Source organism: Artibeus jamaicensis, unplaced genomic scaffold (assembly GCF_021234435.1).
Source record: "Artibeus jamaicensis isolate MK-2021 breed Jamaican fruit bat unplaced genomic scaffold, CSHL_Jam_final scaffold_754, whole genome shotgun sequence".
In the NCBI taxonomy this organism is placed as follows: domain Eukaryota; kingdom Metazoa; phylum Chordata; class Mammalia; order Chiroptera; family Phyllostomidae; genus Artibeus; species Artibeus jamaicensis.
The window spans coordinates 1,013,790-1,031,157 of record NW_026522054.1 but is presented as its reverse complement, the minus strand read 5'-3'; the positions used below and the strand labels follow the sequence as shown (position 1 = coordinate 1,031,157).

General features: G+C 58.2%; 1 protein-coding gene across 1 annotated transcript in view; it reads right to left on the bottom strand.

The window, feature by feature from the left end:
- The window catches only part of LOC119036522 (calpain-2 catalytic subunit), a 43,889-nt gene extending 28,531 nt beyond the window's left edge, over positions 1-15,358 (bottom strand). Inside the window, exons 1-2 of the mRNA XM_037128336.2 lie at positions 14,862-15,358; positions 10,407-10,476 (exon numbers count right to left, since the gene is read on the bottom strand). Of these exons, the coding sequence (XP_036984231.2) occupies positions 10,407-10,476; positions 14,862-15,098 (307 nt within the window). The 5' untranslated portion in view covers positions 15,099-15,358. The remainder of the gene's footprint in view (positions 1-10,406; positions 10,477-14,861) is intronic.
- Positions 15,359-17,368: the final 2,010 nt, after the last annotated feature.

Here is a 17,368-nt window from a genome sequence, read left to right as displayed (position 1 = left end):
CAAACCAAACATGTTGGGCTAATTTTGCATGTATATGAATGTAGGAATTCCTCCAGGGGGGGAATCAGGTTTCTCTCCCACCCCAAAAGGTCCAGAAACCCTGGAGCTGGAACCCGAGTGCAAAACCCCTGGCTTTATCCTGGGGCAAACCACTCTCGCTGTGCCTCAGTTTCCTCATATATGAAATGGGTTTAATAGCACTGAAATACATCACAGAGTTGAGAGTTAAATGGGAGAAACATGTACAGCATTGTGAATGGTGTCTCTAGGTTTTTATTTCTAATTTTATAGGGAAGAAAACTGAGACCTGGAAGCGGTGGTCTGGATTGAGGACACATTACGCACCCCACTGGCCACATTTGGCAGTCCTGTCCCCAGAGGGTGACAGCCCAGGATGATAAGGGCTGGGGTAGGTAGGGGTTGTGACCGAGTTGGGAATGAGGGGGGGAGGGGAGCCACAGGTGGACTGTGACCTGCTCAGGGCATAAGGGTCCTGAACCTCAGCAAACTCTTGGGCGCACGGGGACGAGTGTGCAACAGTGAGCAAATAAAAACAAAGAATAGGCACTGATGAGGCTGTAGACACAATCGAATAGACAAATAGACTCGAAACTCCCGTGTGACCCCCCCATCCCCAGGCCTGTGAGACGCTCCCCTGGGACTGTGGACATCCCCCTTTTGCTCACCCCAGGGATGGCCCAGGGGGCCGGGGAGCCGCCCTCCCTGGGGGAGGCTGGTTTGTGGTCTCCTCTCTGCTGTGTCCCGTGCAAGACCAGGCAAGAAGGGCCTTTAAGAGCCAAAGGTCCTCCGTCTGGCCGCCTGCCTCCCCCCACGTCCGGAGCAGCTGGTAAACACTTTCTCTCCCCTCGTGCCTGGCTATGGGGGTTCGCACTGAATAATTCCACTGTTCCGGTGTCCGTGGCGGAGTGTTCACGCATTCATTTGCTCATTTGCTCCACGACTACTTAGTGACTTCACTCTGGCCCAGCCGCGGCACCTGCTGAGATCAATTCAGCCACTTCTGCTCCTGGGCCGCCAGGGACTTCCCTCCAAATCCAAGCTTCCCCCTCCTCTTCTGATTTGCTTGGGAGGAGGAGGTTCGATTGGGGGGCCCCCCCCCGAGAAGCACAGCTGCCTCACCTTTCCGGACTTGGGCGACCTGGGTCTACCTAGACAAAGGGTCTGACTGTCTGCAGAGGCGTCACCACCCTGGCCCCCAGCATGGGCGCCACTGGCCCGCCCAGACCCCTCGGAGTGCCCTTGGAGACACTGCCAAGCAGCCCTCGTGAATGGCCTCCTTTACGCCCCAGAGCCCTCTCTGAAAAGATAAATTCATGCAGAGCCCTGGCAGTACATTTCCAGAGCTGTCTCTCCGGAGCCTGGGTGTCCGGTCCCGAAGGTCAGCAGCCTGGTCACCGGTGAACACTGGTTATGAACACTGGCGGGGGTTGGAAGTTTCCTTGAGAGGACGGCGTAGTATTTGTCCTGTGCTTGCTTCTCTTCTCCCTCCCCTACCCCCGTGTTTCCTCCACAAACAGAAGACAGTGCAGCAGAGAAGTGCAGAGGCTGGGCTGCCATTCGGTCCCACCTGTCCTGCCACGGCTTCGTCACACTCGAGCACGGTGGCCTGTTGACAGTCCAAGTTCTATGAGGGCAGGGGCCGTGTCACAGCGGGGCACGTGCCCCATGAAGTAAAACACGTGTGTGTGCACACACTCACATACGACACATAGAACAGGGCGCCCCAGGCCAGGCCCCCACTTCCCAGAAGCTCCCCCGGCCTCAGCACCCCTCACGGTCACCTCTCTCCCTCCTGAGGCCGGACCTGCCTGTGTCACCAGCTAAAGCCTCCGAGAGCCTGCCCAGGGCTGACCCTGGCGTCCCTGAGTCTCTCTCCCTCCATCTGCTCTCAAGCTCCTGTTTGCTCACTCACCCCTCCACAGCACCAGGCCCGTGCTGGGTCTGGAGAAGAGAGGCCTTCACTCTCAGGCTCATGCACCAGCCTGGGGCCCCTGGGGCCAGCCTCGGAATCAGGTGATCACAGAAGATGGAGGTGAGCACTAGGCCTCAAGTCTGAGTAGGGAGGACAGCTCAGAGGAGAGCTTGGACCCAGCTAAGGAGGGCAGGGTGGAGGTGGGCTGGGGAGCATTTGCAGGGGGAGGGAAGGTCAAGTGCAGAGTCTCAGAAGGTGGAGGCTGTAGCACAGCACAGGACGGGGCGGGGGCAGGGCCCAGGGTGTGTGGGGAGGGCTGAGGCTGGAGGCAGGAGGTTGGGCTTCCTCCAGCTGCAGACTCTGATCCGCCCCCCTGGGGAATGTAAGCTGAGGTTCCTCCCAGCCCCCTTTTGCACTCTGAGTCCCTGCACCTTCCAGGAAGAGCGACTCCCTGCGGGGCAAGTGCGGCTCTGCCCAGCTCCCTCCACAGGGTCCCTGCACCTCTCTCCTGCATCATCCTGGGGACTCAGGCCTGGCTTTTGGGGGACCCCTCCTCACCCTGAGTTGCCCCCTCCTGTGTCCTCAACTGCATCCCAACTGACCCCCATGACAGCCAGCGTGACCGACACTGACGTTTCATTTGCTCACTTAACTGTTCGGTTCCACCACGGGGCTGCCCCTCCCCGGTGAGGACAGGGCCTCTGCAGCAATGTCCAGAGTGGACTGAGACAGGTGGGTGCCCAGGCAGGAACCCAGGTGAGAGTTAAGGCCTGGCCCGGAGTCACGGGCGAGTGACAGGTGCAGCAGGGAGGGGGCTGGATGGGCGCGGGGTGACCGGGCAGAGGTGGGGGGCTCGTGCTCGGAAAGGACTGTGCTTTTCTTTTCTTCTGCCTCAAGTCCCGGGTCCTGCTTCTCTTCCTGTCACCCACGGAGCTGACAAAAAGGAAGCAGAGGCAATGGGCTGGCCGGGGCCGGAGCCCCTGGGCCAGGCAGGGTGGCTCAGGGATGCTTGGCGGGTGACAGTGTCCTCAAGCTGGCTTAGTTGGCCCAGCCAGCGAGTGCCCCTCTGCCCTTCATACTGGGAGGTCCCCAGGAGCACACCCGTCCTGCCACCATGGGCCAGGGTCCCAGCAGGCTGCGGCCTCCATGGGCAAAAAGCAAGGAGCCATTATTCAAAGGGAGTCGTGAGCAATGGGGCCCAGGGCTGGTCCCTTCTCATGGTGGGACAGACTCTGAGAGTCGCCCAGCTGAGCCCAGTCATGCTTCAGAAGTGTGAGAGGGAACAAGAGGATGATCACTGTGGTCTCTAGCCACAGACTCGGGGGGACGGGGGGTCACACACTAGATCCGGGTGGGAGGAGACAGGGACCTCCCTGAAACCTGTGCCTGGCCAGGGCACCAGCTGCACCTGCCGCTCGGGGAGGGGCCTGCAGGAGAGGTGGCGAGGTCTGGATGCTGTGCCAGCCCCCTGCGGTCCCCGGGGCACCATGCCTGCCTGGTCTGGGAAGCTGATGAGATGGGCGACCCCACCAGGGGCGTGTCCTCGGGGGAGCAGGGCGGCGGTCCCCTCCTTGGCTGTAGTAGCAGCAGCAGCAGCTCTCCCACCGGGTCAGCCATCCCAGCCAGGCACTGGTCAGTGTTGTTGCTTTTTCTCAGCCAATGGCGTTCACTCCTACGTGTGGCTATGGTGGGTGTGAACTTGGCCTAGGGCAGCTCACCTACCAGTTAGCACAGCCATGCCCACACAGCCCTCCCCCTGGTACTTATCACCCCCCATCTTATCAACGGTTTTCCACCTGGGCATTTCTGCTGCCCCACCCCCACTCTGGGGTCCTGGGGTGATGTCCGTGACCTCTCTGACTGTCACGCTTGGGAAGCCGCGGTGTTTGTTGGTGTATCTGGGGGACAGAGGCTGGGAATGGGCCCTGCTGCACGGCCCGCGGGGCACAGGACACCCCGAAGGGAAGCAGTACCAGGCCCCAAACGTGTACAGGGCTGAGGTCAGAATCCCTGCTCCGCTTGAAATCTCGCCTGCCCTGTGTCTCCTTCCTTTAGGGCTTTGTGCCTCTGCCTTCCGTGGGGACAGCTACGTAAGTGATAACTGGACCAAGATATCGATGCTGCTTCTGGCCGACTGTGACCTTTCTGAGACACTGAGTCTGACAGTCTGGCAGACTTGACACTCTGCCTAACTCCCAGGGCCCACGAAGCCCAGCAATGGGGGCCAGCTGGGCCACCCGAGTCTCGTCATTGGAAGGGAGGGGATGGAAGCCCTGAGCAGCAAATCGAGGGCCACCCCTGGGAGCTGGTGGGAGGGGCTTTTCTAGAGGAAATGCACATGCCCAGTCGGGAGCCCAGGCTTACGAGGTGGTGGCGGATGAGTCACTCGGGGCCTTCCCTCCCCTGCCTGTTTCACGCCTGGCAGCAGCCCAGAGAAGGGTACCCCAAACCAGAATCCCCCCACCTGCAGTCACCACACATTGGTATCAGCGGCTGCGGCAGGAGGGGAGAGGCCCCACTGAAATCACACAGAAGGTGGGGCCTTCGACCTCCTTCGTGAACTGCACACAGAGGGTGTGGCAGGAGTGAATGATCCAAATCACGTGCCCCCTTCCAGTCCTGGCCCCCTGCTGCCCCAGCGTGAGGAGGCCTTAAAGTGAGAAGGGAAGGGGGGAGGGAGACGAGAAGGCTGAGGTTCACACTTATGCAGTTCACACTCACGCACCCTGCACTCCGGTGGCAACACCTGGACCCTTAGGAGGGGGTCACACTGGGCAGCGGAGCCCTGCCTTGTCCTTGGCCAGGTGGTGGACCAGGAGGGAGCCACCTGGTGCAGGTTTCATCTTTGTGCCCCTGCCCCCTGCAGCCGAGGTCCCCAGAGTCATTGCCGGATGTCAGAGCATTTATCTGCCTGGGCTCCTGCAGATATGACAGCTTCCTGGCAGACACAGTCACATCCACGCTCCTTCCCCCCAATCTGGGTGCATCACAGACCCCCCCCACCCCCGCTCAAGAAAGGAGGGAGCCTGGCCCAGCTGCTGACTCCCTTTCCCCAGAACCCTCACGTCCTGGAGGGCTAGGGTGGGGGGGCATCTACCTTCCCAATTCCCTAGACAGAAGTGTCCCTGTGTCTGGGGCAGTGAAGTGCAGGCGACCGTGCTGAGGATGGGCCCACCACACTGAAAGTGGGGGTGACCTGAGTTGTTGGAGCTCACAGACATGGTGCCCTGTGTGGGGGGCGTGGGGTGGAGGGGCTGCCAGTGGGGTCCCGATTGTCACGGGACCTCAGGAGTCGCCACTGGGGACTTGGAAAGGCCGATACAGCCCTTTTGCCTCAGTGACTAGCACCTGAGGCCATCAGAGATGTGGCCTGGCTCTGGGCTCAGGGGGCACCCGAACAAGGCAAAGTCACAGCCTGACCCACAGGTCCACGGGGGGCTCGTGGAACCACAGCCCCCACCCCAGGGGCCTGTGGGACAGCAGGGAAGTCTTTTGGGAGGATTCTCCCGGCTCCCACTGTCTGGGGAGGGGAGGTCAGGGGCGGCCCAGGAGAGGCTTGCCCTTTAGGCCGTGGATGGGCCTGGATCCCTGCTTGGTGCTGGCTGAGGCCGGAGCAGCCGGGGCAGGCCAGGGGTCTGGGGTGAAACGATACAGTTAGCCACTCATCCCCGCCCTGCTTATGAGACAGGCCCAGCTGTAGAGGGAGCAGGGCAGCAGCCACTGGGGAGCGGATCTGCGACAGAACATTCACAACCAGAAGAGAAGCCAGAGGAAGTGATGACTCATGGCTGCCCAGCTGGCTCCCCGAGGGTGGGAGGGGCCTCGCTGCGGCGGTGGGGGTGGGTGGGGGGAAGGCAGGGCTGGGGTGAGTGGAGGCCACTGCTTTTAAGACAAAAAAAGTATTTACTTTCTCCATTACACCAGCCAACAAACTGTTGTCTAGTCCTTTAAAAGAAAACAAGCAGAGTCCCCTGCGAGCACTATGTTCTACAAAAGGCCCCTGCAAAATCCCTGACCGGTGACCTTTGAAACTGTCAAACTCATCAGAAACGAGGGGCATCGAGAAACCGTCACCGCCCAGCGGAGCCTGAGGAGACATGACCAGGACGTGCTCCCTGGGGTCTTGGATGGGATCTTGGCGCAGAAAAGGGACGTGAGGCACAAACTAAGACAGTCTGAAGAATCTCGTCCCCAGCCCCGTGGATGGTGCACTTTGACGAAAATGCGTCCGAACAGGCGCGTGCACAGTGACCTCTGCCCTTGTACAGTGTTTCTGGGGAGCAGTGCGGGGCGGCTGGAACTATTATCTCCACTATCCACCCCAATTTTCTGCAAATCTAAAGCTGTTCTAAAAAATGAAGTCTCTTGAAATTTTAACAAGATGGCCATTAGACAAATTAGAGATTTTTAAAAATTATCGTTAAAAATAATTTAAAGATTTACTTAACACACTTTAACATGTCGCTGTTTGAAATTGAAGAGCGTGCATCTGCCCCCTGGACCTGTAGGGCCTCATGTATTTCCCTTTCCTCTGAGTACTGACAGGTGTGTGTCCCCCAATACAGGCACTGCCTTCCCCTCCGGCCCTTCCGTTCTCAGAGGGTGACTTTTTAGAGACCAGAACTTGCTTCCCAACAGCTCATCTCCTTCTCCCTCTCTCTTCCCTCCCTGGCCTCTTCTAGGACTCGGTGGAGGGCCTTTTCACAAAGCTGGACTCCGTAATGATCGCAGCCCCTCGAATTTGTTGAGGACTCTCCAGGGGGCCTCTATTACTCTCACTTTCCACCCCAGCCCTGGAAGGGAGTCTTATCATCAGTCCCATTTCACAGAAGAGGAGACTGAGGCTCAGAGAGCTTGGGTCACCTGCCCAAAGTCAGCCAGGCTAGTAAGCAAGCGGTGGAGGGGGCAGGAGCTGGAAACTTCCTCAGGTCATGCTTTCTGGGGGCTCCTCCCACGGGTCTTGCCTGGCCCCGCTCTCTGCTGAGCTGGGCATGCTCTGGGGGCCCATGTGACTTCTGGGGACAGAGTCAGGGTGACCTACTTCTGAGGGGCATTGAAGACATTGGCTGGGTTTCAGTGAATGGGGCTCTGCTGTTTGGACAGCTTTGACGGGGCTGGCAGCCAGGATCCCCACAGGAGCCTCCGAGGGTGCTGTGGGGGCCATGGGCATAGGGGGTGGTAGTGGAGAAAACTCAGCAGGGGCCAAGTGAAAACCGAAGGTAGGAGAAGCTCAGCTTTGTAATTTTCTGGGCCTCTGGGGGCCATCCCAGTGGCAATTACCTGTAAGAACAGGTTGGCACCTGCTATTACCAAGCCATATTTAGCAGCAGGGCCAGCCTGGGTCCCCAGCCCTCCCTCCCGAGCGCAGGGTTTTTTAGCAGGCTCCACAGTGCTGGCGGCTCATTGCCGGAATTCTGCGAACCAGGTCTGAATTGTTTGGTGAAGCCCCAAATCTTCTGGGAAAGAGGATGGGAGCTGGGGGTAGACCATGGCTGGGCAGCACGTGAAGGCTGGAAGGGCAGGGGGAATGTCCAAGTCCAAGGGCAGCGCTGCCCAGGCTCACTGGTGAGCTGAGTCTCAGGGCAGCACACTAGCTGAGGAAATGAATTTGGCTTTGAGGACGTCACCTCCACATTATCTCATCACAGCCTCAGGGCAACTCGAGCGAGTCTGGGTTCTTAAAAAGAGCTCAGAGATTCACAATCAGATCAGGGTCCCTTCTGCCTTACTCTGAGCTGTGTGGCCTGTTGGGACAGTAACGTGAGCCAATGGGGTGGAAATGCTACACGCGTGGCCACACTGGTGTGCGGGCCACAGGTGTGTGGCTCTCATTCTGAGGCCAGAGGTGAACTCGGGGGGCTCTGACCCTCCAGCATGAGGTCCACACTCTGCGTCGGGCACAAGGGATGACACTGGGCAGCTCAGTGCCACACTGAGGGGATCTTCGAGGCCACCTCGTCCAGCATGTCTTAGAAGGATGGAGGATTCTAGGCATCGCTGCCCACAGTCTCCCACCCGGGGCGGAGCCTCGGCTTTTGGGTCATGCACACAGGGGTCGCAGCAAGGGTTCTGGGTCTGATGGTCCTCGGCTTGCAGGACTTGGTGTCGGTCACGGCCCGTCAGGAACAGCCCTGTCCCCAGGCGTTAGAATCAGGGAGAGAGCTCAGCCAACCCCGTTTCACAGTCTGTAATCTCATCAGGCCCTGTACCGCAGGGGTGCCAACCCGCAGCCCTCAGGCCACATGTGGCCCAACACAAAATCATCAGTTTACTTGAAAACTTCTTTTCTCTCATCAGTTTTCGTTAGTGTTTGTGGATTTAATGTGTGGCCCAAGACAACTCTTCTTTTTTCGGGGTGGCCCAGAGACGCCAACAGGTTGGATGCCCTGCTAAAAGGAAATGCCAGGAGAACGAGGACCAGCGTGGGGTAAGGAGACCTCAGGAATGACCGAGAAGCTTCAGGGAGGCTGACGTATTTGATTCGGTGCCCATCGTGGGGACTTTTACCCAGGAATCTGCGCTCTGCTTGTCCTCTCCCCAAATGGCCCAGCAGTGTTTAAACAGGACTTAACTCCTGCAGTTGTTACTCGCAACTTGGCCCTTAAGAGGTCATTACATCTGAAGTAGCCGTTTAGTCCAGGTGTGGAATTTAGCCCCAGTGGAATCCAGCCCAGGTGGGAAGCCCCCCCCTCCGGGGAGGTTAAAGGCAACACCAGCTTCCAGCTCAGTGAGCCTCTACATCCACTGGTTAAGTGGGTTTTCCAGGAGCATCCACTGTAGGTGCTCAAGGACCCCGAGCTTCCGTCAAGAGTGGGCTGAAAAGACAGGAAACGGAGGTGCGTGTTCTCTCAGGTAAGAATGTGCTCTGGCATCTCAGCAATTTGCTCAGAGGCTCGGACAGTGGGGTTTGCCTGCCCAGCTCTGGGTCATGCACAGGTCCCGGCTTGGGGAGGGGGTCACGGGTCTCCCTGAGTGGCATCTCCCCAGGCCACACCTGTGGACTCTAGCTGGGGGGTTAACCACACAAGCCTGCAGTCAGACTGTGTGTGCTGCCCAGGCCCCCACCCAGCTGCGGGAGGACCTTAAATGGGTGTCCTCACCTGGAAAGTGGGAATACAGTTGACCTTGAAGAATTCAGGAGTCAGGGATGCTGACCTCTGCATAGTTAAAAATCTGCATATAGCTTTGACCTCCCCCAAAACTTAACTACTGATACCCTGCTGTTAACCAGAAGCCTTAGTGATAACAGAGTCGATTAACCCACATTTTGTCACACGCGTTACATACTGTGTTCTCACAATAAAGCTAGAGGAAATGTTATTAAACAAATCAAGAGGAAGAGAAACTACATTTACAGTACTGTACCTATTTACTGAAAAAATACATACAGTATTTACATGTATAAGTGGACCCAAGCAGGTCCAACCTGTGTCATTCGGGGTCAATGGCAACGACGCTACCACAGAGATTTTTGCTACCGCGGCTCAGTCTCTGGCATGCAGTTTACACTCCGTAAATCTTAGCTGTTATTATTCTGAGTATCAGAACCCCTGGGTGGGCCAGCAGAGGAGGTACAACTCAAGACGGTCGATTGTGTTACTGATGGACTAGTTTGAGGAGGGAGCTGAACTGGCCGGCAGGGAACAAGGGTTCGATTGATCAGATCAGGTGGGATGCTTCGGCGATCATAGGCTGTATGTACTGAGTCGGGAAAAATGGACGGTGGATTCTATGAGACTCGTAAGTAGTGGTCCCAGGTCTTGTTGGAAGCTTCTTCCCAGAAGCCGGGGGAGCTCTCAGCCCAGCTCAGGGGCCGCAGTCTCCCTTCTCAGCAGACTGGATAAGAGATCAGAGCTCGGCCTCACAGAGCCGAGCGAGGGTTGCAGACCCTCGTGATTCAGCGCCCCCGGGACTCTCGGTTAAAGTGAGCATTCCACCCGCCTTTGCTGCAGTTCACACTGCGCCCCACTGTGGTGGTGCCGTGGCGACCTGTCTTGCAAACACTGAGAACACTGGTTCAGTCACTTCCTTTCAACAGTGAGCATACACACAGGTGGGCTTCCCCTCCCTTCTCACTGAGTCCCCGTCCTGTCCCTGAGCCCCGGAGGGACTGAGGTGTGTCCTCCCACCTGGCCCTTGGCCCCCAGCCTGACTGTTTCCTGGGCCACCGCTAAGATGGGCCCCAGGAGGCGCAGAGACCAGGGGGTGGCCCTCCGAGGCTCTCCAGCCGAAGCATCTCCGCAACCTCAATGACCAGTCCAGTGCAGGGGAGGCCTCCATGCACGTTTGTGCAAATGGTGTGCCCCAGCACGAGGCCCCCAGCTGACAAGGAATTCCAGAAGCTTCTGGAAATGGAAATGGCCAAGCTGGTTGGGGAGTGGGAGAAGCCACCGATCATCCCTCACCCCTGCCACTCACTGCCTTGCAGACGAGACCCCGCGGCCTGCTTTGCAGGCGTCACTTTGTCACTCACCCAGGGCTCCTTGGCAGATGTCGGTGCGGGTGGCTCCTCCGACAATAAATTGGGGATCACCGCAGATCTCCTGGGAATGAGACCCACAAAGTACCGTCAATCCGCGGGGCATGTGCTTTTGTGGTTAAGATGCCTCAGTTCCCATCAGGGACATCACACCCCTTCTCTCTCCCCTCCCCCCGCCTCCCCTCTGGGGCAAGCTTGGCAGGTACAGTTAGACGACCGTGAGGTCCCTTCCTGACCCTTGCTTTATTCATCCCCAGGGATGCTGGGGGACACTCCTGGCCGAGAAGGAAAGACTTGGCCAAGGCTCCAAACTGCCTAGAGCCTGCGTCCTCACGCTGGTTCCTCCGGCCCCATCAGCATCCAGTCTGGCCTCCTCTGCGGGGCGGTGAGTGTGTGTCCACACGCCGGAGCTGCCTGACCTGTGCACTAGCTCCTTTCCTCTGACCCTGCACGTCCTTTGCTTCACTTGCCTAGAATTCCTCCCTCTCCCATCCTCTTCTCTCCTTTTCTACTTCTCCCCACATTTCAAGGCTCAGGGCCCCCTCCTCCATGCAGCCCTCCTTCACAGTCCAGCCAGCTTCGCTCATCCCTGTGATTCGGGGTCTAGAGTACTTATACTGTGCAACTGAGCTTTCAGCTGGGCACTGTCTGGTGCTGCCGATGGGCATCCCTCTGTCCTCCTAGCAACTCACACACGTCTTGAGGGCCGGCCAGGCAAGGTGTCTCGCTTTCTGGATTTGTCTATGGGGCCATGGCAGGCATGCACTGTGGACCTGCTGTGTGTCAACACGGGGCGTGGGGCTTTATCTCATGAGGTCCTCTCAGGACACAAGACAAGTCCTGTCCCCATGTGACAGGTGAGGGCACAGGCTGAGGGGATAAAGCAATGTGTCCAGAGTGACACTGCTCCCAAGTTACAGACAGCACCAGGACAGAGGTGAGTTTCCTGGTGCAAAGTGGATACTCTCTCTGCCCCTGTGCTGCCTCTCATTGATCAGCAACAAATCTCTACGGCCGTGAAAAGCGCAGGAAGGTCGCACCGGCAGCCTGGGGGGAGCCGCCCCGAGCAGTCCTGGCCCCTTGGGCGAAGCAGCTTCCTGATTCTGCAGAGCCCCACCCAAAGCCACAGCGGAAGTCAGGGCATCCATGGGGCTTCTCTGGGCCTGGGCAACTCCACCCACACCCTCGAGAGCCCCTCTCTATCCAGCAGAAGCGTTTCCTGGGCGAGCCCCGGGTAGAGCTCTGTCCGTCCGTCTGTCCGTCTGTCCTGGAACCACAGTGTGCAGCCCAGCACATTCCTCTGCATTGTCTCTCCCCTGCTCGGGGCGGTCTGTTTGGCAGATGACAGGGACGATGAGAAACCCAAGCCAGCGCTGCGTGAGGCCTGCCAGCCAGGCACTTATGCAGCTGAGGCAATGACTGGGGCTTGGGGCCAGGAGCCGGAGAATCAAACTGATAATCCCGAGTATGCCAAGCTTTTACCCCACAGGATTTTCCCATTAGGTTTCAGAAACTTTCCTGCATCTTTGGCAGCCTCTCCAAAGAAGGCAAAGTTCAGAGTGGTGTTCAGAGAGGCTTCGGAAGGCAGAGTGGTGTGCACTGCGCGTAGGCTACGGAATTCAGTGTGGGTGCAACCGACCTAGGGGAGGGGCTGGGGCTCTGGACGCAGACCGCCTGGGTTTGGTGACCCTGCAGGTGACCTCTCGTCTTCAAATCTCAGTGTTCTCATCTGTAAAACGGGGGCAGCGGTGACAAGTGTACCTAGGACCTAGGGTTGTTGTGAGGGCTAAATGAGAAAACTATGTAGACGAGTTCCCCAGTAAACACTCTATAAAAATGACCTGTTGTTATTACCAAAGACGTTGACGCTAATCACCGGCCTTGGAGGCAGGGGTTGCAGGTTTGAGGCCGATTCAGCCAGCTGAGTACCAGCAAGTCCTAAACCTCCCAGGGGCGTGGTTGTCACCAAGGAAAACCTGGGGACTGACTGGTGCTGTCCTTGGACATCGCCGGCTTTCTCCTCGCCGAGCCGCCGCACCGGCGACTTGGGAAGTTTCCCCTGCAGCCCCCTTCCCCTCCGGAGCCCTCTGCTACCGGTGTGGGGTGTGGGGAACCCCCGTCTCGAGGAGCCACAGCGCCACTCTCACTTCCTCGGGGACCGTTTGGTGATCTCCTCCCCGCCTTAGTCGCTGGTCTCTTCCTCCCCTGTGGCCCCACGTGCACCACATTCCAGTTGCTCTCCTCCGAAACAACAGCCTCTGAAGCCCAGGCCCTACCCTGGCTCCCCGGCTTCCTCTTCCCCTTCCCAAGGCACCTCCTGGAAGGAGCAGGCCACATCCTGGACCGCATTCTGGCACCTTCCCCTGGAGTCTCTAACAATCTGGTGTCCACCCGTTGAAATCCTACCCCACCCCAAGGCTCTGTTAAGTCACCAACCACTTGTGAATGTCCCAGTCGAGGGGACGCGGTGCTGCTTCCCAGGCCGACCCTAACCGCAGCGGTGTTTAAGAAGCCAGGGCAGAAGTGGACGGCCTTTGTGGGCTGTGGGCTCCGCGTGCCCACGGGCTGGGCGCTGCCCTGGCTCCACCCCGACCCCCATGTGAGCAGACAGTTCACCTCCCCAAGTCTCGGTTTCTGCACCTGCTGAATGGAACACAAGAGCCCCAGGCCTCCTCGGCCGTGCGGAGCTCTGCCTGTCCCAACGCAGAATGGCTCCGGTTCTGTTTCCCTGTCTCGACGCCCCACAGGTATTTCCAGCTATTGGGTGGCCTGTCTGCCTCCCTTCACTAGCCCCCAGCGAGACTATCCATCTGCACCATGAGAAGGCAGGGCACAGAGCGTATACACAGTTAGGTTATAGTAGTTCAGAGGCAGAAACTATGTGCGCAGCGCCCGGCATACAGTAGGCATCCAATAAATGCTTATTGCATGAATGAAAGAATGGGTGAGTGTGCACGTTCAAATGTAAGGCGACTAAAGTCTCTTGTTCACTTTCATCTGAGGCTTGTTACAGTCCTGCATTCATTCATTCATTCATTCATTCATTCATTCACAAATTGTCACCGTCTTGCTGTTCACGGGTGCATCCCAGGCATTTAGGACAGTGCCTGGCACACCCTAGGCTCTCAGTAAATATTGCTGCGTGATGGACGCCGGCACCCGTGCATGAACGCACCCTGTGGAAGGGCACAGACCCCACCAGGCCCTGAGGAAGTGTATTTGTTGCTGAATATTATGCACGATCCCTGCAGTTCAGGGGAAGTTCAAACGAATACATGTAATTGTGTTTATGAATTGTAAGAATGCTATAAAGGAAATCAGCAGGGTTTGTGATAAGGAATGAAAAGTTAGGGAGGAAGCTGCTGAGGACAGTCAAGGACGATGACATCGGGGAGGGAACACTGGACTCTGCCCCAGAGAATGAGAGAGGGACAGACAAAACCAGGAACCGGGACACCGGGCAGGGGCGGCCCTGGCAGGTGGGAAGGCGGACAAGAGCGGCACCTTCGGGAAGCTGAACACGGCTGGGCCTCCTGAGTCAGTGGAGGCAGAGGAGATGCAGGTGTCCGCTCTTCTTTGAGAGGAAGACATGGGGGCACAGGGGGGACTGTCTCAGGGCGAGTCACCAAGCAGGTTAGTAAGAAGTGAACTCAGGCGCCAGTGTCCATGAGAGGTGGACCCAGCGGGGACGCCATGGGAACCCCATGGACCACTAGAGTGGGGGGCCAGCTGTCCTAGGCCTGCCAGGGCAAGGAGAACAGGGATACTGGGGGGTGGGGAGGTGGAGACAAGGGAGCTTGGAGGCCCCCCGAGGTCCCCAGGGAGGATTCTGGCCCAGTGGGACGATGCGGAACTGCTTCTCCACTCCACCTCCCCTGTCCTTTGTCACCAGTGTGAATGGTATGGGGCCATCTTCTCCACTCCCCTTTGTTAAATAAGCAAGAAACCGGCTACATCTCACCGGGACCGCATGAGACAAGCCTTAGTCACCAAAGGACCAGACTGTGGACTTGCCCCTCCCTGCAGCCAGCAGCACCCAAGTTAAGAACTAACTTTTCCTGGTCGAGGTGGCTGCCCACCGTCCTTTCCCCCTGACCCTCTTCTCCATGCCCCCCCAGCTCCCCTCGGGAGTGCAACAGAAGTTGCCCCCAGGGTCTCTTCTGTCACTCTAGGTTTTGTGAAGTCCCTAGAAGGGCCTGCTAATGGAATCTGAAGGCAGCGTCCAGTGGAAGGCCGTGGGTGGACGCGGGCCACAGGGGAGCACCGCCGCCTGCCTGCACCGGATAACGGGCTGGGCAGCCGTGGGGGTGCGCGCGGTCGCTGGACTGCGGGCTGCGGCTTGGCTCCGGGGCTGCAGTGCAGACTCATCCTCCGCGCCCCCTGCCCTCCCCGGTCCCGGGGCCTGGGCCCAGCACCCTCCTTGCCCCGTGTCCAGCCCCCGCTTCCTACCGTGGGCCGCTTCCACTCGATGCCCCGCGTCTTGCTGGAGTGGGGTCCCAACTCCTTGAAGCCGAGGGAAGAGGCGATGGCGGGGAAGGAGGGGTCCTGGAAGAGCACCCCGGCCTCCAGGCACTGGTTCCGCAGCTCCTCGTAGTCCTGGTTGAGGTACTTGACCGCCCTCTCGTGCGAGCCCAGCCCCTCGGCCGCCTCCCGGTCCTTAGCCAGCTTGGCCGCAATGCCTGCCATGGTGCCCGGCTGCGCAGCGATCGAGGTCGGGGGGGCTCGGTGCTGAACTCCGGGGCTCGGTGCAGGGGCGCGGCCGGGCCTGGCTCTGGGCAACGGGACTGCAGTCTACGCTGCTGGCGATGATTCACCGGCCGGGAAGCGCCCTCCGCCCGGTGGGGTGTGGCCTCGCCGCTCCCCAGCCTGCTCGGCAGCGGGCCCGGGACGCAGCCCGCCTGCGCGCGGCCTGCGGCGCGCGGGTCAGAGGGACTCGGAGCTGGTGCTGCCACCTGCGGACGGCTCCGGGGTGGCTCAGCCGGCCAGCCGGACGAAGGGGCTCCGGGACGAAAGTTGGGACGCACACCCGAAGCCTGTAGCCCTTTCCCACCTCCTGGGGAGAAAAGGTGGCCAAACCCGGGGGCTGGGGTACGTAGGTGATCTCATTAAATCCTCCCAGCAACTGGGTAAGTAAGTTGTCCTTCTGCTATGGTCCCCGTTTTACGGATGCTGCGGCCAGGCAGGGCAAGGACTGAAGTCACCAAGGCCTGTTACAATCGCGGTGCCACACTGTTGCTGGCCAGCTACTTAATCACCAGGGTTGGCAGATTTGCCAGATAAAAATGCACGTTCCCGGTTCCATTTGAATTTCATACAAACCCTGATAATGTTTTTCAGTACAAGGGTGGGGGAAGAAGAAACTTTCCTCTCCCTTTCTAGGTTCTTCCATGGGTCTAATAACGGAATTGACACGAGACAGGTTAATAAGACAAATAGCCAAACGTAACTACGGACATGCACGTGGAAACCCCGCGTACAGGGCGGGTGCAGCGGCAGACAGGGAAGGGGCGGTCTAGGTGGGGCTCGGAGCTAAGGCACCAGGGGCTTCGGAAGGGAGGAAGGGCGTTCTCAGGAAGAGCAGATGTGGAGCAATTATTCATTTGTCCTGCCCTTTATAGAAAGGTCAGAAAGGTTATCTCTGATTGCCTTTAATCGTGGGCAGGCCACTGACTTAAATTCTTTGAGGGAGAGAGAAAAATTTCTGAGGGCTCCATTGCCTTCAGCTCAAAGTAATTCACATGCCAAAGCCGCACACTCTGGAAGCTCCTGAACCCCTTCAGGGTCGTGTTCCAAATATACTCGAAAAGGCATCACCACCTGTAAGAAAGTACACACTGCGATCTCGTTAACTATCCTGCGGTCCCATCCCTGCCTCGGCCCACCTGCAGGTCCCCTCCTTCATTTCAAATGCATAAAAGAAGTTGCAAAACTGCCATTCTCTACGGCATTTGAGATTTCACTCCCCAGTGTATGTCGTCTGTTCTGGCTCAAATAAACTCATAAAAACCCTCCATAGGTGTTGACGTCTCTCGCATTCACAGACTGGAGAGTTCTTCCTGTTGCGAAGGTCTTTCTCTATGCACACCTGGCTGTGCTTTTATTTGACATCCTCCACCCTCATCTGAGTCTGGGCACACTGCCCAAGGGGCAGGTACCACTGTCCGCAGCCGGGCTCTGCTTTCTGTACCCTCGGGTGCCAAGGGGAACGCTGGCATTCGTTTCTAGCTGGTGCTACAATTTCATGAAACCATCACAATAGAGAACAGAGGGAAGAGACAGCCCTTCCTGGAAGCTGTTAATTGGTTTTGCTGTTCCATTTCCTCTGGGCTCACCTGTATTTCCTCTGGGCTCTGGGCCCTTGGGAGAAAGTCTGTCCACTGCCCCAGCATGGCAGAGCGGCTGGAAATGCCCAGGCTTCTCCCACCAGTCTTCTGGAAGATTTTCATTTCTGGGAGCGTGTGCCTCCTCCAGGCAGGCAGCTGGGCTTCCCTCCCCCAGTCCTCTAAGCAACAAAGGATCAGGCAGAAGTCGAGTCAGAAACTCGCTGCAGCCCTGGGGTGAAAGAGCCCCCCCCACTCACCCCAATGGCTCCTCCCCAGCCCCCGGCCTCGCCTCGAGGCAGCCAGGACTCTGCTCAGAAAAGCCCAGAACTGTTCTGAGCTACTCGAACTGATTTGCAATGCACGAAGACTATTTCCCCCTGTCCTTGGACAAGACCCAGTTTTTCAACCTGAATAAACAGGCTCTTGGAACTTTTCAAAGCTTCTCTCACAGTGCTGTCGCACAGAGTCGGACAACAGCTCACTTTTCTCTGACCAGACAGGTCCCAGGAACATTTGGGCGGGCGCAAGCGGACTCACTCACCCTGACCTCACCCTTCACTGTGGGGAAGCTACCCGTGGGGGGAGTCCCCGGCCCTGAGGGCAGCGGGTGAGTCAGAAGCAGCCAGATTGCCC